General features: G+C 37.2%; 1 protein-coding gene across 1 annotated transcript in view; it reads right to left on the bottom strand.

Annotated features, from left to right (window-relative positions):
• The window catches only part of IQCM (IQ motif containing M), a 274,031-nt gene that overhangs the window by 124,016 nt on the left and 124,401 nt on the right, over positions 1–25,614 (bottom strand). Inside the window, exons 6-7 of the mRNA XM_078148853.1 lie at positions 18,607–18,799; positions 973–1,117 (exon numbers count right to left, since the gene is read on the bottom strand). Coding sequence (XP_078004979.1) covers positions 973–1,117; positions 18,607–18,799 — 338 coding nt within the window. The remainder of the gene's footprint in view (positions 1–972; positions 1,118–18,606; positions 18,800–25,614) is intronic.

Below are 25,614 nucleotides of genomic sequence, written 5' to 3'. Positions count from 1 at the left end.
TCTGGATCTAAGAGAAACCTTAGAGGTCCTCTGATCCAAACCACTGATTTTACAGATACAGAAACTGAGACTCAAAAATGTTTAGTGATTTACTCAAGGTCATACAAGTCAATAAGCACAAGCTGTAGAATTCAAACCCTCGTTCTCTGATTCCAATCAGTAGTCTGTCTACTGCTGCCTCCCATAATAGCTTTTTGACAAATTTGTAAAGAATTATATTAAAAACCTTAAATAACTATGCAGAAAAAAAAACTGAAGTTCTCCAAATGTTCACATTCCTGCACAGCAATTTAACAGGTCTTTTCCAATGAGCAAACAAGGTGTGAGAGTTTCTACAAAGCTAGAAGGTGAAATTTTTCTATTTCTAACTAATCTAATTTAATGATATCCACTTCATTTTTTTCTCTTTGGTTTCCCTAAGCACAAAACTCTATTATTTATTCTAAGTAATGCAGATATTATGTAAATAAAAATGGAAGTCTGTGTGTTATTAAAATTTTAGGGTGTGACCTGGGGAATTTGGTTTCAGAATAGAATTCCAACAGTGAAAAGTAGTGTTATCTTATAAAGAAAAGTAGGTCGGTTTACAACCCCATGGAAAATTGTTTGCCCTTTGGTTCTTCTAGAAATTATGTATAAAAATTGAGGCAGCTATAAAAATCATACTCCTGCTATATTTAAAACAAAACCAAACTACAATAAATGATGAAACTCTAATCCTTCCTCTCCAAAGTGAAGTAGGGGACTAGAGATGGGAATTGTTGCCTATGACCTCTGAAGAGTTTGCTGTCACCTGGCTTTGCTTACCTGACTTTGTTACAGATTAGACTTCAATATGGGGGTTGAGAGGGTGGGGAAGGGTATAACATGGAGGGGACAGTGGTCAGTGTGAAATGACTATTGTGTTAAAATAAGACACCAAGAATACTTCTTTTGAAAATGAATACAAGTTAAGACATCAATGCTACTCACATTTTTTCCTGTCCAACCATTCTTCTAGCTCTGAGAAGTTTAAGATTATTCTTGTATTCCGAAGCCCAGCTCGGCGCTGAATACGGTCGATCATTCTGCGGTATGCATTTACAACAGCTTGAAAGTTTGGGCCATGGTCTTTCGCCTGAAAATAGTTATAAATACGGTGAAACAATTCACATTGCTACCATATATATTTACTAAAAGTTATTGCTTCCCTTTCCCTCCCTTCCACTCCTTTTCCTAAGTTACTTATATGCTAAGTTCACACATCTCAGTAAAAGGTTTCTACAGTCTTCAGAAATTAGCCCTGATGATCAGACAGAAGTTCCCAGGCCCACGTAAGGGTTTCTGTACTGTGCTGAATGTCTTTAGGTTAATTTCCCAGCTAACACTAAGCGGGGAATGGTAATATGCTTGGTTAATTAAGAAAGTTCTTTTGACTATCCATTTGAGTAAAGTTCATAAAGACTACTTTATTCAGCATTATAAAATGATTTATTGCAGTTGTTTATATGCCTTATTAAATTTCCTCAAATGATATTTCATTGTTATTTGTACCATACTAGCCCCTGAAAACACAAAAACAGATTAAAGGTAGGTTTTATTTTGTTCATGGGAATCTTAATACACAAATATCCAAGATAAAATTTCACATTTACATGTGGAAGAAAAAATATCAAAAACAAAGAAAGTAGACGTAGCACATGCTTATAGAATATTAGAGCTAGAAGGCAGCTTAAAAGTACAGCTCCATCATTTTATAGATAGAGAAACTGAGGATCAAAGTGGTTATATGAATTCTTCAGTACCATACAGCTGATAAATAACTGTGTCCATGCAGAATTATATCCCTTGGTATGCAAGAGTAATGTGCTGATGAAAGGAAAAATGGATAGTGTTTAAAACTATTATTCAAAAGTCAGTAACATGGGGATAGAAGCAGAGAAAGCAGATGGTGGGGGTGATTCCTCCCTGTGTATGTGGCAGAAGGACAGAAATTCAATAATGTCAAAGGTGGTTGGGGTCATGTATAGTTGGACTTCCCATAGGGGTCAAGAATATTAAGGAAGAAAACTAAAGCCAGAGCAAGGATGAGGGACTAGGACAAAAAGGTGGAGTAGAGGGACAGTAGATTTTAACTAAAGAAAAAACATGGGTTTAGAAGTAGTGAGACTGATGAAGAGGTGAAAGGTCAAGAAATATACATAGGGTGTCCCAAAAGTCTTCTTAGAGTTCCGAGCTTGAATTACTTTAGAAGAATAGATGTTAAAATCATTTATATTTTAAAAATAGAGTTATCATCAAGCTTCAACATAACTACTATTCGTACATTACTCTAGGCAATTTTTGAACTTTGTGAAAATTTTTAACATCTGCTGCTCAGTGACTGAAAGGATTGCAATTATAATACAATAGTCTTACTAATCCAAATAATAAGGTTTTGATGCATACATGATGGTTTTGACGTGACTTCACAAGAAAAAGTGTAATGGAGATAGATCAGATGACTGAGGTGGCCAGGCAAGAGAATCTCCTCTATCAATCCACAAGGAAAATGTTATACACACAACAAAATAATAACAGCATACTTCATCTTGTTAAAATTAAAATTTTTAAATGCATTCATAAAAATTCACAAAACTAAGTAAGTATAAAAATAATTTAAATAACTAAACTTTCAAATGATGTTTTTGTAAGTTTATAGCATTTGTATTTATGAAATTATTAAAGCTGAAAAGTTGACTAAGACTTTTGGAACAAGAGTGTATACACACACACACACACACACACACACACACACACACCCCCACTGTATTGAGCACTGGTCATACAAAAGAGGCAAAAGACAATCCCTGACCTCAAGGAACCTACAATCTAATGGGGGAGACAAAATGAAAACAAAGATATTTGTATAAAGCAAGCTATATACAAGATGAATAGAAAATAATTAACACAGAAAAGACATTGGAATTAAGAGGGGTTAGGGAAGGATTCCTTTAGAAGGTGAGATAATAGTTGACACTGAAAGGAAGCCAGGTAGGTAAGTAGTCAGAGCTGAGGAGGGAGAGCATTGCAGTCATGGGAAATAGCCAGAGAAAATGCCTAGAGACAAGAGATGGAGTATCTTGTTCATGGAACAGTCAGAGGCCAGTGTTACTGGCTTGAAGAATACATGTGGCAAAGTAGGTGTATGAAGACTGGAAAGGTAGGAGGGGACTATATTATGAAATGCTTTGAATGCTAAATAGAGCAATTTGTATTTGATCCTAGAGGTGATAGGAAACCACTCGAGTTTACGGAATAGTGTGGTGACACGGTTGGACCTGCACTTTAGGAAAATCACTTCGGTGGCTGAATGGAGTATGGATCAGAGTGGAGAGAGACTTGAAGCAAGACAACTCACCAACAGGTGACTACAATTATCTGGGTATCAGGTAATGAGGGCTTGCAGCAGAATGGTAGCAGTGTCAGAGAAGAGAAAGAAGTGCATTTAAGAGATGTTGGAAAGGTAAAATCAATAAGTCTTGGCAACAGATTGGATATGAGGATGAGAGATACTGAGGAATACAGGATGATTCTAGGGTGTGAGCTTGAAGAACTGGGAGAATGGGGTTGCCTCTCTCCATAGTGATCAGGAAGGTAGGGCAAGGAAGAATAATTTAGAGGGAAAGACAATGAGTTCCATTTTGGACAGACTGAGTTTAAGAAGTCCACTGGACTTCTAGTTTGAGATGTCTGAAAGGCAATTGGAGATGTGAAATTGTACATCAGCAGAGAGATTAGGGCAGGATAGGTAGATTTGAGAATTATCAGCATAGAAATGGTAATTAATCCATGGGAGTTGATGAGATCACCAGGTAAAGTACTATAGAGAGTGCAGCACAGAACCCTAAGAGATACATATGGTTACAAGGCATGATCTGGAAAAAAAAATAATAGTCCAGCAAAGGAGACAGAGAAGAAGTAATCAGATAGGTAGGAGGAGAACCAAGGGAGTGTGATGGCTCAAAAACCTAGAAAGAGAGAATATCAAGGAAGAGAAACGGTATCAAAGATGTCAGAGATGGCAATGAGAATTGAGAAAAGCCTCGTGGTTTTGGTAACTAAGAGCTCATTAGTAACTTTGGAGAGAACGGTTTTGATGGAATAAGACTGGAAGCCATATTGTAAGAGATTAAGAAGAGAGTAATAAGAAAGAAAGTGGAGGCACTTACTGTGGATGGCTTTTTGAGGTAGAAGTAGAAGATGGGGACAGCTAGGTGGTGCAGTGGATAGAGCACCAGCCCTGGATTCAGGAGGATCTGAGTTCAAATCTGGACTCAGAGACATAACATTTACTAGCTGTGTGACCCTGGGCAAGTCACTTAACCCCATTGCCTAGCAAAGACAAAAAAAAAGTAGGGGATGATAGATAGTGAGAATGGAAAAATCAAGTAAGAGGTTTGGTTTTTTTTTCCAGGATAGTGAAGACTTGTGTATGTTTGTAGACAGTAGGAAATGAACCAGTGGACAGGGAAAGATTGAAAATGAGTGAAAGAGTGGGGATGGCAGAGCAGGCAATTTATTAAAGGAGACAGGACAGAATAAGATCACTCGAACAAGTATAGTGGTTAGCACTGGTAAGGAGTAGGGCCACTTTATCATGAGACACCAGAGTGAAGAAGTAGAAAGAGGCAGAAGACATCTGAATGACAGGGGATAAGGAAGAGGGGAAAAGAGGGAATTCACAGCAAATGGCCTCAATTTTTCCATGACAAAATATGAGGCAAAGTTCTCAGCTGAGAAAGTGAAGGAAGGGGGAGCCATAGGAGGTTTGAGGAGGGATGAAAAGGTTTGAGAGGGCCTCTGTGGAGACTGGGATGAGTCGATAAGAAAGGTTCAGTAGGATTGCCAGAAGCCTCAGGGGCCCAGTTGAGGTTGTGTAACTCAAATTTGGAGTGAACCTAGTCAGAATACTTGAGTGATTTTCTCCACCTTTGTTCAGCAACAGGTACATAGGAGCAAAGGTGAGAAGTGGCTTGGCTGGGCATAATTGGTGACATGTTAAGGGGGGAGGGATTTGAGAGAGGAGGACAGTGTAAAGGTGAGTTGGTTCACCAAGGGCCAAGAGCTGGATAGGGCTGATAACCTCAGAGAGAGAGTTTTGTTTGGTTGTTTTGGTTTGATTTGCTTGGGAGGTGTTTTCTCTTACTTTTGGCTTTTTACTTTTGTGTTATTTTGTTAGGCTATAGCAGATGATTGCTCAGTCACAGGGATTTAGGGAAACAAGAGTTCTGAATTTTCTAGTCAAAGAACTAAAGAAGTATTGATTCATAGGATCATCAGTTTGGAGCTAAAAGAGAGGTAACCTAGTTTGACCTCCTTGTTTTGTAGGTAAGGAAACTGAGACCCAAAGAGATTGACTAACTTGTCTCAAGTTATACAGGTGGCATAGCCAAGATCTCAACCCAGGCTCTCTGACTCAAAAACCAGCTCCCTTTCTACTGAAACTGCTAAGTCCTATTAGACAAAGACCCTCAATCTTCACGGTTCTGGGATGATAAAGACTGGTGTTGGCCTCAGTGTTTGCTTTGTAAATACTCAGCAGCTGAGGATGAAAAAGGTAAGGAGTTTTGACCATGGGTCTGGATCAGTAAATACAAGTCTCCAGGGGCTAAAATGAACTCGCAACATATACCAGTTCTGTAACTTTTATTCAAAATGGTAAAGGATGAAATACACCCAGATGCTATATAACATGCCCTCACTTCATCTGAAGGATTTACTGGAGGTCCAGTCTGGGCAATAGTATACCTTTGTCTAAGGCTCTTGTCTTTTCCATGAGGCCTGATGTAATAGTCCCTGTTATGAGTGGTGGTAGGCCTCTGTCATTTGAATAAGAGGACTAGGTTAGCTATTATGGCTTATTATAACTTTCCCCATCTGTTTGCTATGTTGAGCTCAGATTTCTACATTACTCTTGATTTTACAACCAGCTTCATCATCATAACTCTGTGAGGTCTTTCCCAATGAGGAAAATCAGTTTCAGAGAAGGAAACTGAAGTCCTGGGTCACCAAACAGGCAAACACCCTAACCAGGACTTGATCCCATATATCGCAATGGGCATAATGTTGGACTTGGAGCCAAGAAGCCAAAAAGACATGGTTCAAATTCTGTTTCCTCACTTGTAAAATCAGTATATAATAATAATGGTACTACCTTCTTCTTGGGATGGTATGAGACTCAAATGAGATATGGTATGCAATATATTTTGAAAGCTTTAAAACATCAAGTCATTTTGTAATTGACTAATCAGTGATTTCCCCCACATCACTGTGCCTTTCTACCAAGGAAACATGGGTGATGTAAAAAAAAAAAAAGCAAATCAATAAAAATGTATTTCTAAAATAAAAAAACATAAGCCTTTGTTTCCAAGAGAAGTTTGGGGTCATTGAAAAAAATGTCTTTGATAAATAGTGGAATTTCTAAAACTGGGCTCTCAGAGACATCACATGGCTCAGACCAGTTTCCTACATTCATCTCCTTCCAATTGGAAAGAAATTCTGGCCCCATGTTCTGTGTCACCTGGATTCTTCTTCGCCATCATTCCCTGTGAACAGGGAAGCAGATTTCTGAAGGTCTTTGAAATAAACATCCAACCTAACTCTTTAAGATTTTTTTTAATGGTCTTGCCTGAAGGGAAAAAGTGGGGTATAAAATCACAATGTTAAGGTGTCATGATGCTTCTTACCTTAAGGCAGATAATCAGAGTACCATTCACAGATCAGACCCTCACTGGTTGGGAAGAGGAAAGATAGAAGTAAGCTGGTGGGACTTCTGAGCTTACCATTGTATGAGGGTGGGGTGTATGGGGTGTTCAGAGAGGACAGGTATCTCTGGTGTGAGGGCTACCAAGCCCGTTTTAAGGCTATTCATCAGCCTTTGGTACCTTTCACCTAACTCTCACCTGTGGCTCCAAGAAGCTATAGCATGTGCAGCAGCCACTCCCTGGTAAAACCATCTCGGCAGATGGGCTAAACCACTTCGAAGGTAACAAATGGGCCTCAAACCTATCGGTGACTTATGGGAGTGTCTACCCCAAATAGGTGAAGACTTCCCCTGGTGGAATGGGCAGAAGAGAACAATTTGTTCCAATGGCCATAACATCAGCAAAAGTAGACGCTATGCAGTGCTTAAAACTTGGTCAGACATTGAAGATGCCAAGGTCGTCCACTGCATCCAAGACCACCACCAGTCGTCCTGACTTTTGTGTTGCCACTGGGTTTGGACGACTCTGGAAGAGAGAGTGAGGCTGATGGCTTTGTGCAACTCTGCCTTATTTCAATCCAATTAAGTCAAAACATTACCCCATGATGTCACTGGTCCTTTTCTAAACAAAGGACAAACAACATGAGAGTTTGAGGGTAATCATTCTCTAGATCCAAGTTAACTGCAAGAATATTGCAGTAAATTTACTTAAAAGGAAGGGAGGTAGTGTGCTATGCTGTAGAGGAAAGCTCAAGCAGTTTGAAGTCAGAGGTCCTGGGTTCAAACCTCTCTCTATTACTTACCACTTATAATCTTGGGCTAGTCACTTAATCTCATTTTCCCCATTTGCAAAATGAGGAGTTGGACTAAATGATCATTAAGGACCCTTCCAGCTCTTGCTCTTATAAGAACACATCATTCCCTGTGAAAAAAATTATTCTATAATCTGATAAAAATTTGGTAGCCAAGGTTTAAGTTTTTATTTTGGAACTATTGGTTTCAATGAGTCTAAGTCAGAACAATCAGAGGAAGTCATTAATGAACACAATCACCCTCAGGTTCTGTCACAGTGTTTTATGTATTTTGAAGGGGTTGCACAATAATTTCACTGTGATAAGGAACTCCCAATGAGGAAGCTCCTTCTATCAACAGAGATCAATACCTGCTTTGCAACTTCGAGAGTGTCCTGGGGCACTTGCCCAGGATCACACAGCCATCATGTGTGAGAGGCAGGATTTTAACATGTATGCCTGACCCTATGGTCACTCTCTATGCACTAGGACCACACTGCCTTTCTGAACTTGTAGGTTTTTAATAAAATTTTGTTCCACTGAATTGAATTTGTTATAAAAGGAACAATGGTTTTATCATTGTAAACAAATCCTAGATCCCATGAAGATCCCATTGGAAGGAAAAGACACAGCAATCACTGTCAATACAACAAATCTGGGGGGCAAATCCAAATGTTTCTCAACCAAAAATGGTGAAAATAGATGGGACAAAGAGCTTACTGGGCACTGTATTTGTTCTCTGACCAATGAATTTCAGTAAAAGCGAAGTAATGTTTATAGCTTTTGCCCAAGTCATCCCACCACTAAGCATATATCCCAAGAAAATTAAAGATAAACAAACAACCAAAAAAGGTTCTTTTTATAACTAAATACCCACGGCAGCTTTTTTTGTGCTAGCCAAAAAAATAAAATAAAAACCAAAAACTGGAAACAAAGTAGATGCCCCATAATCAAAGAATGGCTAAACAAATTGTAGGGGATGGGATTTTTTTATTCTATGGAAAATGGTGAATAGGAAGAATTCAGAGAAAAATAGGAAGGCTTGTATCAACTGGTAGAGGGAAATAAGCAGAGCCAGGAGAACAATACACATAAAGCCTCCAATAATGCAAATGAAATTACTCAAAGGCAACTGAGCTCAGATTAATTGCAATAAACAAATCCAGATCCAGAGAACAGAGCATGAAGTGCACACATCTCCACTTGGTGGGGAGGTGAGAGACTATGGGTGTGTTCTTAAATGTGTTCCTAATATCCATTGATTTTCTTAGCTGTTTTTCTTTGTTCAAAGGGAAATTTCAAAATATGACTCAAAGAAGGGGTATGAAAAGACAATTTGCCCCATTCCTTGGCATAAGTAAGAGATCCACGGCTGTGAGACATTACATATGTTTTCAGACTTTTTCCATATTTTGATCAGTTTTGCTGATATTTCTCTCTTCCTCTTCTTTTTTTTTTCAAAATATTTGTTATATGGATGGTTTTCTGGGATGGGGAGAAAGAGGAGTAGAGGTACTAGGATAAATCTAGGCAATGTAAAACAGATATCCCTCAAATTTTATTTTTAAAAATTAAAAAAATAAAGGGGAGAATTCAATAAGCTAGGGAATGGTGTGATGTAAAATCAAAAGACATCAATCAAAACTTTTAAGTAATATTTTTAGACATAATGACTTAAGAAATTAATTGGGAAGGCAGATGTGCAGCCAGAAGGGACCTTAAATGTAACATAGACCAACCTCCTCTAGCTCATCTCCAAAAATACACTTAACAGCAATGAACCTCATAGAGAAGAAGAAATAATGTGGATGAGACAAACTAACAACATTGATAGTGAAATGGAGTTGTTACATGGTTACCCAAAATTTTTGCTAAGCAATGATTCCCTCAATCCTGCCTCATCATTCCCTACAAAAAAAAATCAAGCTTGAGATATTTCATGGGGAAGCCTAAAAATTATATAGTTCCCTGAGAAATCCTAAAACTGCATTCTTGAGGGCATTGTCTGCAGTCACAAATTCTGAAGAAGAAAAAATAAGGCAGAGGCCAAGCCAAACAACAACACAGTATAAGTATCCCCATGGTGGGACTGCCACTATAGTGACAATTATCCCAGGATCTGGTGCACAGCCTCTAGAATGAAAGATCTATTATGAATTTCCCCCAGCAGCTTATCAAATAGCCACCATCCTGGGAACGTTCTTTTTGCTACTTTTACGATATGTGATCCCTTGGCAAATTTCAAGAGCAGGCCAACTCAGTGCAGCAGAACAGCCCTAGTTATATCCACAGAACAACCAGGAGGCTTACAAAGCATGATACCAACAGGGGAATAAAGAAAGCATAGATGATGACCTAAACAAGGCACCCAAACACCCCCTTTCAATCTCTCCATCTCTTAAAGTCAGCTTTGTCATGATGAATATACTATTAATTCTTTCCATCTAGTAGACTTCCCTATAATTACCTCAAATTCTTCCTCCAGGGGCAATACAACTCTTATATCATCTTTCCCTTCCCATCCACATCTGTTGGTTCCATCTGGTTCTCCACTTCATCTCCTCTACAGGAATATATAGTACAACTCTCTGTGGCTCCCACTTTGTACAAGAAAAATAGTATATGTGATGTGGTATTTCATGAATCCTTAGATGTGTCTAATAATGTCCTGCAACTAGCAGGGTGTTTGAGGATTAGAATCTTAACTCTGTTTCAGATGACATGAACTTGGGCAAGTTACAGACTCTCTAAGCCTCAATTTCAGCACTTGCAAAATGAAGATAATAGGAAAGCGTCTTGAGAAGTTTTAATTACTATATAAATGTATACAAATTATATAAATATTTATATACCATATAAATGTAAAGTACTACTATTATATCCTAGGGGTCTTACAATGATGCAGTGGACATAGGATATAAATATAGTGTTTAATGAAGCCCCTAGAGGTCTCAGATAGTGTGGGAAGTTGATGTACTATAATGGAAAGAATTCTTAATATGTTGTTTACTATCATCAGTAAGGTAGGTGATGTAACTGACAGAGCACTAGCCTTGGAATCAGGAAGACCAGAGTTCAATTCTGCCTCAGACATTTTCTAGCTGTAGAACCCAGGCAAGTCACTTATAACCTTTGTCAGCTTTAACTTCCTCATCTATAAAATTGTGATAATAACAAGTAGTTTCGAGGTTCAAAAAAAATTGGTTGTGCTATATAAATGTTACTATTATTAATATTGATGTGGCCTCAGACAAGGCTCTGAGCCTTTGTTTTCTCGTTGGTAAAATAAGAGAGTTGGATCAAATGATCTCTGATTCATTCACTTTCTAAATTTACTGTTAAGATACTACCGACTTTCAGTAATTATGGCTTCCTGAGCTTGGAGGTGTTGCTGGGCTGTTCTCCCTAAGAGAAGGAATTTCCTTTGAAATTCCTTTGAAGTTTCAAAGGAATATTTCTTAAGACCTAGACATAAGTAGTATATAATACTCACAGCTGCTCTTAAGCAATTAAGGCAAAGCAAAGGTCTAAGTGCCTTTCATGGAAGTCATAAGAATTAAGGACTACATTTTTTAAAATTCAAGTAAAGAAAGTTATCACCTAGCCCTCAGAGTTTAAAAATAGTCTTGTATAAGCCAACAAGGAAATGGCAGTCACTAGATTCTAATGATGTATTTGCAGACTATTGAATTTAAAAAAAAATCTGAGCCATGAGCAGTCCCAATTCAATGGGTTAGATGAGGTTACACCACTTTTAAAAGGAAAGAGCAGTAATTAAAAGATGAATTACACATGACTTGATGCATGACTTCCATTTTGATACATTATTGATTAGGGGCTCACCTGGTATGAAGGGGTCTGGCTACTGCAGGCATCTGTCTCTAAAGGTCATCACTTATCCTTGCATACAGAGAGAAAAGGTTAGGCATCTGGGAAGTTTTTATAATTCAAGGCCAGAACTTCCCATCACAATTTGCTGTTCTTACAACAATCCTGGAAAGTAGTTGCCATTATAATGTCCATTTTTATAGATGAAAAAAAAAAACTAAGGCTAACAAAAATTGAATGACTTGCCCTGGATCTGAAGCAGGATTTACACTCAGGTCTTGCTAACTCCCACATCTAGTTAGTACTCTATACATTGGAACAAAGTAATTGCTCGATAATGTCTACAGAATAAATTCCCATCAATCACCTTCCCTACTTCCCACTATTCAGGAATATCTGTTACAGGGAAGAAGTCAAGAAAGGTCCTTTTAATAAGGTCCTAGGTTGAAAGTGATGTGGGATCTTTTGCAGCTTGGAAGAATCGGATGAACTATTAAAAGACTGGAGCTGTATTGAATCATATGAGCTATTAAAATGTACTAAATGTACTAATGTACATTAATGCTAATGTATTTAAATATATTAAAATTTCTCATGCAATATCAAAATTGCCACACACACCCATCCTCTCCATCCAATGTTCAATTCAATAAACTATTACCTGCATGTTCCAATTCCTGGTGATAAAAAATAAAAAAAGTGCAAGATAGTTTCTTCCCCCAAGGAGTTTATATTCTATTGAAGGTATATAAATGCACAAAGATAAATGAAGACTAGGTACTTTGAAGGAGATAATAGCAACTAGCAGAATCAGGAAAACATTTCATGGAAAAGGTGGTATGTAAGTTGAGTCTTGAAGGAATCTAAGGATTCTATGATGTATTGGTGACAAGGAGCAAATTCCAGGCATGTGCAACAACTCATACAAAGGCACAGAATGCCAAGTTAAAAGAAAAACAGTTCAGCTGAAATGTAGAGTACATTAAGGAGAAAGATATATTTGAAGTACCTGTCAGTGAATTAATCAATAAGCATTTATTAAGTGCCTACTGTGTGCTAGTCACTCAGCTAGGTGCTGGGGATACAAATATAATGAAAGAAACAACTTCTACTCTCAAGGAGTCCCTGTTTCTAATGATTCTCTTACACGGTCTATAGATACTATATCTTTAAGAGTCAAATGGGATGTTGTAGGAAAAGCCAGTGATTGCTAGCAGTTTTTCTAGGAACAGCTGAAAAATATCTCACTTTGAGGTGCTTGTCCCTATGCAGTCAGAGAAAAACTGTGTGTTTTTGACTTCTGATCTATAAGGATCTATTAGATAAGCTGCAGAGAGGAACTATTAAAAGTGTTAGCTTGAGAAAGCTGAAAAAAAATGCTTCCTGTCATTGCAGGAGAGAAGATATCAAAGACAGAAAGGACATAGAGATATTTTCTAATGAAGTAGTTTTCACCTTCATCTTGTGAAAGTTTTTGACAAAAAAAAAACCCTACCTTTAGTTGGTATCTTGAAAGAAAGTAAATAGTTTGGGATGGTATTTTCACAAGTGAAAAGATGTCTTGGTGTTATGTTATAGTGAAGATCTGAAGTATCTCTGGCTATGTTCTTTGCACAATATAAATATGTCTAATGTCTTGTTTATTAATGTCACACATTGAGTAAATATTTCAATTAATCTTGGTTAATTTTAAAAATTCAGTTAATTTTCAGTAATATTCAATAAATAAACATTGATTTAATTATAAAAGATTAAATGATTTATTGTATAGAAAAATAATAGTAACTACTATTGGGAAATGGGGTTTCAAAGCCCGTGCTAAGCACTGGGAATATTAATATTAAAATAAAATAGTTCTTGCCTTTAAGGAGCTTATCATATAATAGGGAAAACAAGATTTCTAACAAACAAATGTGATGGGGTGGGGGAGGGTGGTAGAATGTGGTAAGTGCAAAGAAAAGATCCAAAGTAACTGTGAGAAGGTTGAGGAAGACCTTTGCTAGCATAATTAAATTAAGTGGCAGCTTAAAATGGTTGTCTGAGCAGAGGCAGACAGCCTAGCTCTCCTTTATTCGCTTTTAGCAAAAAGCTAAAAATTGCAATAGACTGAAGAATTATCAAGAAATCACATTAGAAACAATGATGATTTCATGTAACTCCCAACTACACAAAAATGCAGCCAAAGCCCACAGCCATCAGGATATGGAGCCTGGGGGTAACTCCACAGCCATCATTTGCTGTTGCCTCCTAGCAGGACCGGAGGCCAGCCACAGACACCTACACTCTACCAAGGCTCTGTATCCAGAGGGAGAAAACTTCCCCAAGAAATCCCATGATTAATCAAAAAACTAGCAAAGGAGATTTTGGAATTGAGGGAAGCAGCAGAAGAGAGAGTAAGGCTGACAACTTTGCAGCTCTGCCTCACTTAAATGCGATTTGCACTCAAGTCAAGACATTACCCCGTGTTGTCATTGGTCCTCTTTGAAAATGAAAGACAAATATCACCTGATCAAAACTGCTCTGAGTGAGGACAGCCTAAGACTGAGGTGCCTAGTACTCTATCCTGAGACACCACAAATCCAGTGTTCAGCTCAGAGACCTACTGGACAGTGGAGGGGATGAGGGAGCTTTATTCCAGGAGGGGAAAGTAAACATTGAAACTCAGGTGACCCAGTTCGAGTCCCAGTAGGCACAACAACTCTGCACAAAAGTATAGCAGGAGGTGGAGACTGGCCCTAGCACAAAGCCCCAATTCAGGAACTAAGGCTTAAGAGTAAAATGAAGAAGACATAGATCACCATAAAAAATTATAATATATTCAGAGATATGAAAATCTAACCTAAAAGGAAAAAAGTATTTCCCCAACAATTATAGGCAGCAAAACAAAAGAAAAAAATTAGATTTCCCCAAGTATTGCACACACACCTAGAAGATATTAAATATGCAATTTTTAAAATTAAACAGAAACGGCACAGATTCTTACAATCCAGCCAATAGCTCACATACGCTCAGTTCCTTAAGAGTCTGGCTAATATAGTGTATCTTTAATAAACGTTGGCTGAAAGAAAAAAAAAATTAAACAGAAGCCCTAGAGTAAAGAATTGAAAGAAGGATAAAGAGCCTAGAACAGGAAGTGGTAAACCTTATTCAAATAATGGACTCCCTCAAAATCAAAATGAAATCAATGACTCTATGAGGCAAATTAAATATTAGAGCAAAAACTTTTAATTAAACAAAAAAGAAGAAAATCTGTTATCAAGAACAACTAGCCTAGAAAACAAGGAGAGAGATAATTTAACAAGCATTGGATTCCTGAAAGCCATAACCCAATAAAAATCCAGGTAATTCTTTTTCAAGAAATCATAAATGAAAATTATCCTCATTTATTAGAACTATAAAGCAAAGAGAGAAAGTATCCACTGATCACCTCCTGAAAGAAACCTCAAAAGGAAAAGTCGCAGGATTATCATAGCCAAAATCCACATTTTCAAAGAAAAATACTGTAAGCATGTAGAGAAAAAGCAATTTAAGTACCCAAGAACCACAACCAAGATGGCACAAGTCCTGGAAGCTTTTACCATTAAAGAGAGGACACCTTTGAATAGCATATTGCAAAAGACAAAAGATACGGGCTTATAACCCAGAACAACTTCTCTTCTGAAACTGAATATAATCCTGGCGTGGGGACTGGGAGGGAGCCACGGACCTATAGCGGGATATAGGACATTCAAGCATGCCTGATGAAAAGACAAGATCTCAGTAGACAATTTGAAACGTAAATACAAGTCAAGAGAAACCAAGAAAGGTGAACTTATTTTGAGCAACTAAAGGGACTATATGATGTGATAGGGCTAATATTCTGATAAAGGAAGAAGAAACAACAAGTTCTTTGAAGCATATAAAAGGCATTAAGTAAAAAAAACAAAGGATCTGGGGGTGAGCTGGTTATGTTCCAAAGATTTTAATTCAAGAAATACAAGGTTGTATAAAAGAATGCACTAGTTTAGAAAGGGAGTGGAGAGAAGAGGGAAGGGAAAGAGGTGGAGAGAGCTGGATTTTGTAAGAGGCTACCCATTAATTGGGGAAGGACAAACTATGATATATTAATGTAATGGAATATTACTGTACTATAAGAATGATGACATATCGACTGTGTCTTCAGAGTACCAATGATAAAGCATGTTACCTCCATCTTTACAGAGAGTTAATGGACTCAGGGTGCAGAAAGAAATACATATTTTGGAAATGGCCACCATAAGGATTTGTTTTGCTTGACTATGCCTATTCGTTACAAGATTTTTCCCCCTCTGTTTTTAATTGGGGAGGGGAACTAAGGAAGTAAGGGAGTTAAACAATAGTGATGCAAGGGGGCCATTACAATATATTTTAAATACATAAAAGACAAAAATTCAAAAGGAAGCACCAATGAGCAGGACAATTTTGAAAGTAACATGCTACAATTATTATTAATAATAATGATGATAAAGCTTAGATTTAAATAGCACTCACTATGGGCCAAGCACTGTGCTAAGTGCTTTACAATTATTATCTCGTTTGATCCTCACAAAAACCCTTGGAGGTAGGGACTATATTATTATTTTATTATTACACTTGTCTTTTTGCTTGATTTTCCAGGCAAATACCTCTTCGTAAAACCTAATTAATATTGATTGGTCAAATTGAACTGGGATGCCAGTCACTGGAGGTTAACACTGGAGGGGGGGACCCCACTGGAATAGGGGCTCAATCTTATAGCATTTGAGAAAGGTACCCTCAACTTCTGAAGCATGCCCTAGAATCCTGGTTTAGTCAGCCTCAGTCTAAGAGTTGAGAGGCCAGGGCCTCATTACACATATATTCAATCTTCCTGTCTGCTTTTCTTTACATATTAAATTGTTTATGTTTGTTGATAATTGAGTTCATTTAAAAAAAGACTTTTCTTTTAAAAAAAAGAGTCGATGATTCTGAGGTAAAGGAGGAAATTTAGGGAAAATGGATAGATAATAGTGCCATAAGGAATCAGCAAATGAGGAGGAGAGAGGCAAGTTTTAGGCAAAATTATTATCAATCTCCCTTTTAGACATAATGAATTTCAGATGGCAAGGAGTTACCTATGTAGAGACATCTAGCAGAGAGTTGAGGATGTAGAGCTAATTCAGAAGAGAAAACAGAACCACATATGAAAATTCAACTGTCATCTTTAGAGGAGTGATAATTGAAACTATGGAAGTAAACAAGATTACTGAGACTTGTACAGAGTAGAGAAACTTGACTTTTCCTTCAAAAGTCAGATAAATAGTGGTTCTTCTGTAAGGTCTTCCTTGACCTTCCAAGTACAAAGTGATCTCTCTTTCCTCTAAACTCTCAAGGCAATTTGTATGTCTCATGTAGTTTTCAAGTTGTATTATATTTATTTATGGATGTGTCTTATCTTCCCTATTACATTATAAGCTCCATGAAAACAAGGACCACGTCCACTTTTTAAACTGAATATTGAATTAAACTGACATAATTTAACCCAAGGTGTACTTGAACATAAAAATTATTGCAGGATTTGACTACTCATGTGAACCAGTAGTAAAGACTATGGCAGCTAGCTCAGATACTATTAACTCTCCTTCCGTAAACTTTGGAGCCAAACCAAGTACAACTTAACCCTCAATGATCACCAGGATTATGAGAAGAATTTTTGTACTAAAAGGGCCACAAAAAAGTTATGGAATGGATGAAAAATTTACACAAGCTTTGTAAAAGTTATCATTTAAGGCAATAGATTATGTGAGAACACCCCAATTACCAAAAAAAGTCAATCAAATTTTAAATCACTTTAAAAAATTAAATAGGGTAAAAAGACATCATTATGATAAAAGGAGGTGAGACAAATAGGTGATGTAGAGAGTGATACCATATGAGAAAATAAAGGAATTTGTCTATTAGTCTAAGTGCATGTTAAAACTTTGAAACTGTTCCTTATATCACCTCTATAAAATGATCAAGGCTCTTGACCAGACGGTCTTCACCATTTTTCTGTTATGGAGGAGGAAATGGGAAGCTTTGGTATCACGACTGGGGGCATGATGAGGATGGATGCCTTTGAGATAATCCAAGTGGAGGACTGGGCATGTAAATTTGGGAGTCACCCTAAAAAAGATGGCAATTCAAACTTCTCCTATTGTGTTTTGTATCGGTTATTTGCCTCTTGCCTTCTTTACTAGATTAAAAACTCTTGAGGAGAGAGGCTGCCATATTTATCTCCATAAAACCTAGAGTCTCATACAACAGCTTGCACATAAGTATGTGATTCATAAGTGTTTCCTGAATAGATGCGACCATCATCTCTACTTGACAGGGATCACCAAAGTCAACTCTGGTCTTTCATGGTGAGAGTCTGAGCCTGGGAGCAAAAGTCTTGGATCCTGATTTCTGGATTATGGCATAATTTTGGATGCCAGGTCTCTTAAGTTTGTTACTAACTACATATGTTTAGAATAGGCACTGTATGTGGGCTACGAGCTGGGCCCAGAGCTGAAAAGGAGAAAGAAAATGGACTGACCTGCATTTGGGAAATTGTACAATGTTTTCAATGTTCCCAAGGTTCTCTGTGATACAAAAACCCAAGGAGTCACCATGAATATTCTTTTGGTGATGTTTTCATAATTATATATCTTGAAATATTATCATCTCTAAGGAATGAAAGCATACTTTAGGCACCTAATAAATGTTGAATAAATGGTAAGTATTTATTTAGCAGTTAGGTGCCCTAGTGGATAGAGCACTGGGCCTGGAGTCAGGAAGACCTGACTCAAACACTTACTAGCTGTGTGACCCTGGACAGGTCACTTAACCACTGTTTCACTTAATCCACTGGAGAAGGAAATGACAAATCATTCCACTATCTTTGTCAAGAAAATCTCATGGACTATATATGGTCCACAGAGTCAGGAAGTATTGGGTGTGACTGAACAACTGAACAACAACATTTATTTAGCACTTCTTCTGTGCCAGGCACTATGCTAAGCACTAACTAAATGAAAGAATTCTTTTATTAAGTACCTACTAAGTACAAGGCCCTGCCGATGAGTGACAGTAATAGCAGGACCTTGTTCTCAAGGAGCTTATATGATCTTCAACAACAGTCTACTGATGACTGAATCTTTCATTTGGCTAGTATTTCATTTAGAATGTGCACAGAAGTAATTTCTGAGCACGCATTTCAGAATCTTAATAGACCCAGTCTAGAAGAACTCTTAAACAATTCATTACCTTGGCTATTATTCTTTTTAGTCTTTTCCGCTCAAGCCACCCCTTAACGGCCCCCTGAATCAAGGTGATCGCGTTCAGGACCTTTTTGCTCATTTTGACATTACGCTTTCGGAGTTGAGGTTGAAAGGCAAGATAAATGTCTAAGTGTGGCCCAATTCTTTCGATGTCAGCTGTACGGCCAATAGATTTCGTCCTAGAAATGAAAATGGAAAGGTTTTGTTTTCTTTTCTTTTCTTTTTCAGATATGTGTAAGTAACAACAGACAGCTAGATGGCACAATGGAGATAGCACTGGGCCTGGAGTCAGGAAGACCTATGTTCAAACCCAGTAGCTGTGTGACCCCGGGCAAGTCACTTAACCTCTATTCGCCTCTGGAGAAGGAAAGGAAAAACCACTCCGGTATCTTTGCCCAGAAAACCTCATGGACAGTATTAACATGATAGGGTCCACAAGATCACAGTCAGAGTGATCGAACAACCATCAAATAACAATACGGGTGCTAGGTGGCACATAGTGCACAGAGTGCTCAACCAGGAATCCTGAAGACCTGAGTTCAAATCCAGCCTCAGACATTTACTAGCTTTGTGACCCTGGGCAAATCACACTAACCTCTCTTTGCCTTAGTTTTCTAATTTGTGAAATGGAGATACCACCAACCTCCCAGGGTTGTCATGAGGATCCAAGGAGATGGTATTTATAAAGCACTTAGCACAGTGCCTGAAACATAGCGAATAGTATACAAATTTATTATCATTATTACTATTACATTAAAATCTATGTATTTAAATAAGTTTTAATGATTTCAAATGATTGGTATAAAGATGTAACACTATGTAACTGCTGATTATCCTTTTAAGTCTTCTATAAAAAATAAAAGTACAATTAGTTATTCTGGCATTCAATGAGACTTTTTTTTCCTTCTTCATTTTCTTCTACCCTGAAGGTAGATTCTGTGAGATCCTTAGATATATCAGGAAAAGGCTAGACAGTCTCATTGTCCAAAGGAAGACTAATGTTAAATCCACAAATAAAATCAATGTAATTAAAATTAGAAAGGAAATAACTAACTGCAGGGGCAAGTTTCTCTGATAAATCAAATTTCTCTGATAAAGGCCTGATATTCAAGGTCTGATAGGAATAGGAACTTTTCTTTCATTATTTCAGGCAACACTCAGATGAGGATACTCCCCTTTACCAATGCAAATCAGCACCTTCTCTGTTTTAGCTGCCTAGAGCTCTGACAAGTTAAATAACTGTCCGTATGTAAATATATATGTATGTGTGTGCAGTATAACTATGCATGTGTATGTAGAATAGATTAAATATGTAAGAAGCAGAGCTTTTATTCGTTAGATACATGGTCAAAGGGATATGAACAGGTAGATCACAAAAGAAAAAGCCAGGCTATCAATTGCCATAAGAAAAAAAATGTTTCAAATCATATATATAATATTTTAAATATTAAATATAAAATAAATATTTAGAAAAATATGAGGATGGGTACCTCACACTCATCCAACTGGCAAAGATAACCCCAGACAAAGGAAACTAACAATTGTTGGAAGGGCTATGGAAGGACAGGCACAGCAATGAACTATTGATGGAGCTGTAATGTGGTCCAAACATTCTGGAACATATACCCAAAGAGTCACCAAATTAGACATACCTTCTGATCCAATGAAACTACTATTTGGCTTATATCCAAATGAGAGCAGAGGAAAACAACCTATATGTACAAAAAGACATATTAGCAGCCCTTTTTTGTTGTAGCAAAGAATTGTAAACAAAGTAGGTGCCCATCAATTGGGGAATGATTGAACATATTACAGTATACAGATGTAATTTAATATTGCTGGACCTTAAGGAATGATCGAAGAGACAGACTCATAGAAAACTGAGAGGACTTGCATGAACTGATGCAGAGCAAGTCGGGCCAAGATAAAAGTTTATAAAATAACTAAAACATCATGAAGAAAAACAACTGTAAAAGCCTTAAGAACAGGATCAGAGCAGTACAGCACTGAAGACTGAGTAAGTTTCCCACCTCTGGGCATAGAACTGCTGGACTAAAGTATAGAATGAGATGTACGTTTTCAGACATGGCCAATGTGTGGATTTGTCATATGCAATTTATATATATGTATGTATGTATTTTCCAATAAGGACTTTTTTTGTAGGACAGGAAGATATAGGAAGGACAGAGTAGTGATAGTCATACTAAAAATAGAAGAAGACAAAGAAAAGAACATTAATGAATAATTTTCGAATACACAGAAGGGAACAGAAGAAAGTTCAGAAAGGGACACAGATAACCAGAACAGTGTGGAAACTGCTTTGTTAAATTTGAATCACCTTTTTAAAGCTTTATTGAAGAAAAACATATGCATAACAAAAGTTCAAAGTTTTTTTTCTTTGCATGTTGAAATGTTCTTTTTTTTTGTTATGTTCATAATAAAAAAAATTACATTTTAAAGACTATGTCATAACAAGAGAGACTTATTGAACTCATCTCTCCTGTTTTATGAGAGAAATTCATTCCAATGATACAGTATGGATTCCTGGAACACAACAGGTGCTTAGTAAATTATTTTTTAATTGAATTAAGATGGAGTCATGCTACTTGTCAGGAAAATGTAAACTGTGAAAATCCACAAATCTGAGAGGGAAAACAAGGTAGAAAGTGCTTGGACAAGGAAAGACAGATAAAGTGACAAAACGCATACAGATATCATAGAGGAGTGATAGCCTAGGCTTCAGGCAGGGATATGCTGGTGTATGTTTAACAACTGACTCTCTAGGGGGAAAAAATTTCTCGGGACATATTTTTAAGTTTAATCTGCAGCATTAACATTTTGTCCATCATTTTATTAAGTCTAGACAGTCAATAAAACAATAAATCAACCCTATTTTGTAGCATTTGCCAATTCAGAGCTAGAAATGGTCATACAGAAAATTTACAACCAGTTCTCAGAGCTGATATGAGGCAGCTACAGCACATCCCTAAGTAACTCAAATCACCTGACCAATTGGAAAAAAATGATGACAGGTGATTGCAGACACAAAAAAAGTTATGCAAAACTAAATAGCATATGAAAAAAGAATACTACATTGTGTGCAGAATCTCACACATCCATGGTCACATGGGTAAGGAAGTCTTCTCATATCTCTTTGTAGATCAACTTAAAAAAAATCACCTAAATGGCCAACAGCAATTTTTTTTTCCTATGACTCCTTTTCAACTACACATTGAAAATCTTTGAGAAAGAGGACAGGAACACACATTTAGAGCTGCAAAGACCGTAAAGTCATGTAAGCCAAACCTCTTATTTTACAGAGAAGAAAACTGAGGCTCAGAAAGGTATAGGAATTTGCCCAAGGTCACACAGATTGTGACTAGCAGAATAGGTTCCAATCCCAAATGTGATGTTCTTTCTACTACAATAAGAATGGGAAGAACAGGATTCAATAGGAAAATTTGGCTTTCTCCCCTTAGATAGGATAAATTTATGGATCAGAGCTTTAAATCAAATAATATTTTCATAGAAAGAAAGAAAGAAATAAGGAAGATCACACATCAGAGAAGACACAGAAACAAGTTAATTAATAAGTTAATCATGTCCGAACTTTAGACACTAGTTTTGGCAAAACATCTACAATGGGATTTCCTTTCAGTGTTCAATGCTTAGAAGAGGCTATATATTAAATACTAAAGCAGTTTTAGAGTTTGGTTCAGATATTGCTACTAATTAGTTTTGGCTGATACTGAAGTATTTTGTATGCCCCATTTATAAAAGCACTGTTTGCCCATCTGTTCCTGGGTTGAAAGTGATTAAAGGATACTTATTTTGGCTGTTGTAAAAGCCAGATACTTTTCAAGCTGCAAATATGGGACAAACCCAACTAAGACTGCCAAGTTCAGAAACATATTACAAGAGATTGGTGATGCCTTCTTCCCCCCACTCTTCTTCCAATGGGCATTACAGAAAAGTAAATAGTACCCATCTCCTGATTAGACTAGCAGGCCTGCTTGGTCCAAATGTCTTGCAATTTTGTTCTAATTTATACAATTTGCTCTGATTTGGATGTTCTACTACCAAACTGTGTTGAGGGTTTTCTGCTTCCTGCATGTACAGCCTTGGAAGAGAAGCATGTGATAGGCTTGTGCTCAGAATGTAACTTCAGTAACAAGGAAAACACATTTGTGTTCTTCCTTTATCCCACCCCTCAACTTTCTCACACCCCCCCCAAAAAAATGAGAGCTATTCCTACGCAAAACAGTCTATTCAAATCAGACATGGTCTGGACTATTTTTTGCCAGTTTAAGGATGTAATACATTCCTATTAAACAGTTACAGTTTTTCCTCAATATTAATTATGTTCCCTAAACCCTACTCAATGACTTGATGCTTTGTAACACAGAGTTGCGGCATTAACCTTAGCACACTACTTTTAAGATCAAAGAATATTAGGAGTTAAAAAGGACATGGAGATCATGTTGCCCATATATTTTATTTTAATACATATAAGAAAATAGGCCTGGAGAGATTAAACAATGTGTTCTTGGTTGCACAGCTGGTTAGTAGCAGAACTGGGGTCGCTGAGGCAATTCTTGACTATTCAGGTTAGCCCAGGGCAAAATTTTGAAAAAGAATGAAATTTGCTGTTCTACCAATAGTACCTTTCAGTGTCCCTCTCCTCTACTAAAGGGGTTCTTAACCTAAGGCCCCTGAACTTTTTAAAAACATATTAATTTAAAAATATATTAATTAATTAATAACTTTCATTTTATGTATTTTATTTTCTGCTTTTAAAAGCATTTGGAAAAGGGATTCTGCCAGATGGTCAAAGGGGTCCATGGCTCAAAAGGAACTTCCAGAACTACTGCTCTACTATGTGCAAAGTAGTCTGTTAAGCGCCAAGTAAGACACAAAGTTTTGATAAAATATAGTGTCTACCTTCATAGAGCTTACAATCTTATAGGGAGGGATATGATAGATACAACTAAAGTACAAAATAATACTTAAGTCCATCAGAAAATTGACAAAATCCTAATGCAGAACTGATGAGGTAAAGAATCAATGAAGGCTTCAAAATTTCTTAGAATAAATGATACTTCAAATGGGCTCTAAAAGGAAGAGTTGAACCTAACAGAGAGAGAATCATGGTTTCTTATGCAATAATCTTTTCTGTTCTTTGTACATGGAAATGTTTGCACTTGCTGGTATTTGTTAAGTTCTGAATGACAAAAAAAAATTTATTTAAAAAAAAGGAAATGGGTAGAAATTCATCATTCTAAGATGATATTTGTAACTCATGAGAACTTTGTCAGTATTAGAGTAGTTGAAGGAAAAAAATTGTATGTATGTATATATAGTTAGATAGATAGAGGGCACAGGGTGAGTTGAAGATTAAGGGGTCATACCTGCAGAATAAAATTAAGGGATGAGAGAGGATGATACTCAGAGAAGAAAGGGAGAGGTAGAATGGGGTAAATTATATCACACAAAAAAAAAAGCAGAAAAGAAAAGTCTCTCACAGTGGAGGGGAAACAGGGGAAGGTGAGAGGGAATGAGTGAATCTTATTCTCATAGGATTTGGCTTAAGGAGAGATTAACATACACATTCAATTGGGTATGGAAATCTGTTTTACCCTACAGGAAAATAGGGGGAGAAGGGGACAAGAGAGCGGGGTGGGGAGGGTGATAGAGAGGAGAGCAGATTGGGAAAGAGGGTAATCAGAAGCAAATGCTTCTGAGGAGGGACAGGGTCAAAAGAAAGAATGGAATAAATGGGAGGGCAGGATAGGATTAAGGGAAATAGAGTTAGTTTTTCACAACATGTCTACTAAGGAAGTGTTTTGCATAACTGCACATGTACAACCTATATTGAGTTGCTTGCCTTTTCAATGAGGGTGGGTGGGGAGGGAGGAAGGGAGAAAATTTGGAACTCAAAGTTTTAAAAACACATGTTTAAAAAAACTGTTTTCACATGCAACTGGGAAATAAGAAATACAGGAAATGGGGTACAGAAGTCTATCCTGCTCTACAGGAAAATAGAAGGGGAAGGGGATAAGAGAAGGGAGGGGGGAGAGATAGAAGAGAAGGCAGACCAGGGGAAGGGGTATTCAGAATGCATGCCATCTTGGGGTGGGGGGAGGGGTGAGAAATTTGGAACTCAAAAACTTGTGGAAGTGAATATTGAAAACTAAAAATAAATAAATTTATATTAAAAAAAAAAGAAATTCATCATTCTAGTAGGGAGAGCAAAGAGTATCTCAATCATAGTTAATAGTCCCACTATACCGACTGAGACCCTCAAGTGATAAATGACCTCCTTAACTTCATACTTTTTGTGGCACAATTTTACTGGCCTCCCTGCCCCCATATCCCTCATCCTAGTGAGTCAGCCCATTTATTCTTGCTCTCCTTCCTACAAAAACATTCCCATGCTTGACAATTCCTTCTATCCCCCATGCTACCATCCCCTCAAAGAATATTCTTATTCCCTTCATGCTATCACCTCCAAAGGAAATAATCTGATTAAACTAATTCTCCATGAAATTCTTCCCATTTAATTGTCAATTCCTTAAGAACAAGTCCCATGTACTTCTTTATTTTTGTGTCTAAAACTTAGTGACTTGTACTTACTAAATCAGGAGCCTTTACCTACATTTCCCCTTCCTTTCTCAGCCAAAATTCTGGGGAAAAAAGGTTTCTATAATCATTATTTCTACTTCCTCCTCTTGCATTGACTTCTCAAGCCTTTGCAATCTGCCTCTTGACTTCATCAACTGAAACCTCTCTCCAAAGTTACCAATAATCTCTTCATTGTTAAATCTGACTATCTTTTCTCTGTCTTCATTCTTCTCAACTTATCTGCCACATGTGAAACTATTGTCCACTTTCTCTTGGATACTCTCTCTTCTCTGGGTTTTCATGACACTCTTTTCTTCTGATTCTCTTCCTTGCATGCCTAATGGCTCCTTAATCTCCTTTGCTGGCTCATTTG

The sequence above is a fragment of the Phascolarctos cinereus genome, unplaced genomic scaffold, assembly GCF_003287225.1.
Source record: "Phascolarctos cinereus isolate Bilbo 61053 unplaced genomic scaffold, phaCin_HiC Scaffold_9;HRSCAF=440, whole genome shotgun sequence".
Classification (NCBI taxonomy): Eukaryota; Metazoa; Chordata; class Mammalia; order Diprotodontia; family Phascolarctidae; genus Phascolarctos; species Phascolarctos cinereus.
Note: the sequence above shows the minus strand (reverse complement) of the source record. Positions and strands in the feature narration are given on the sequence as shown.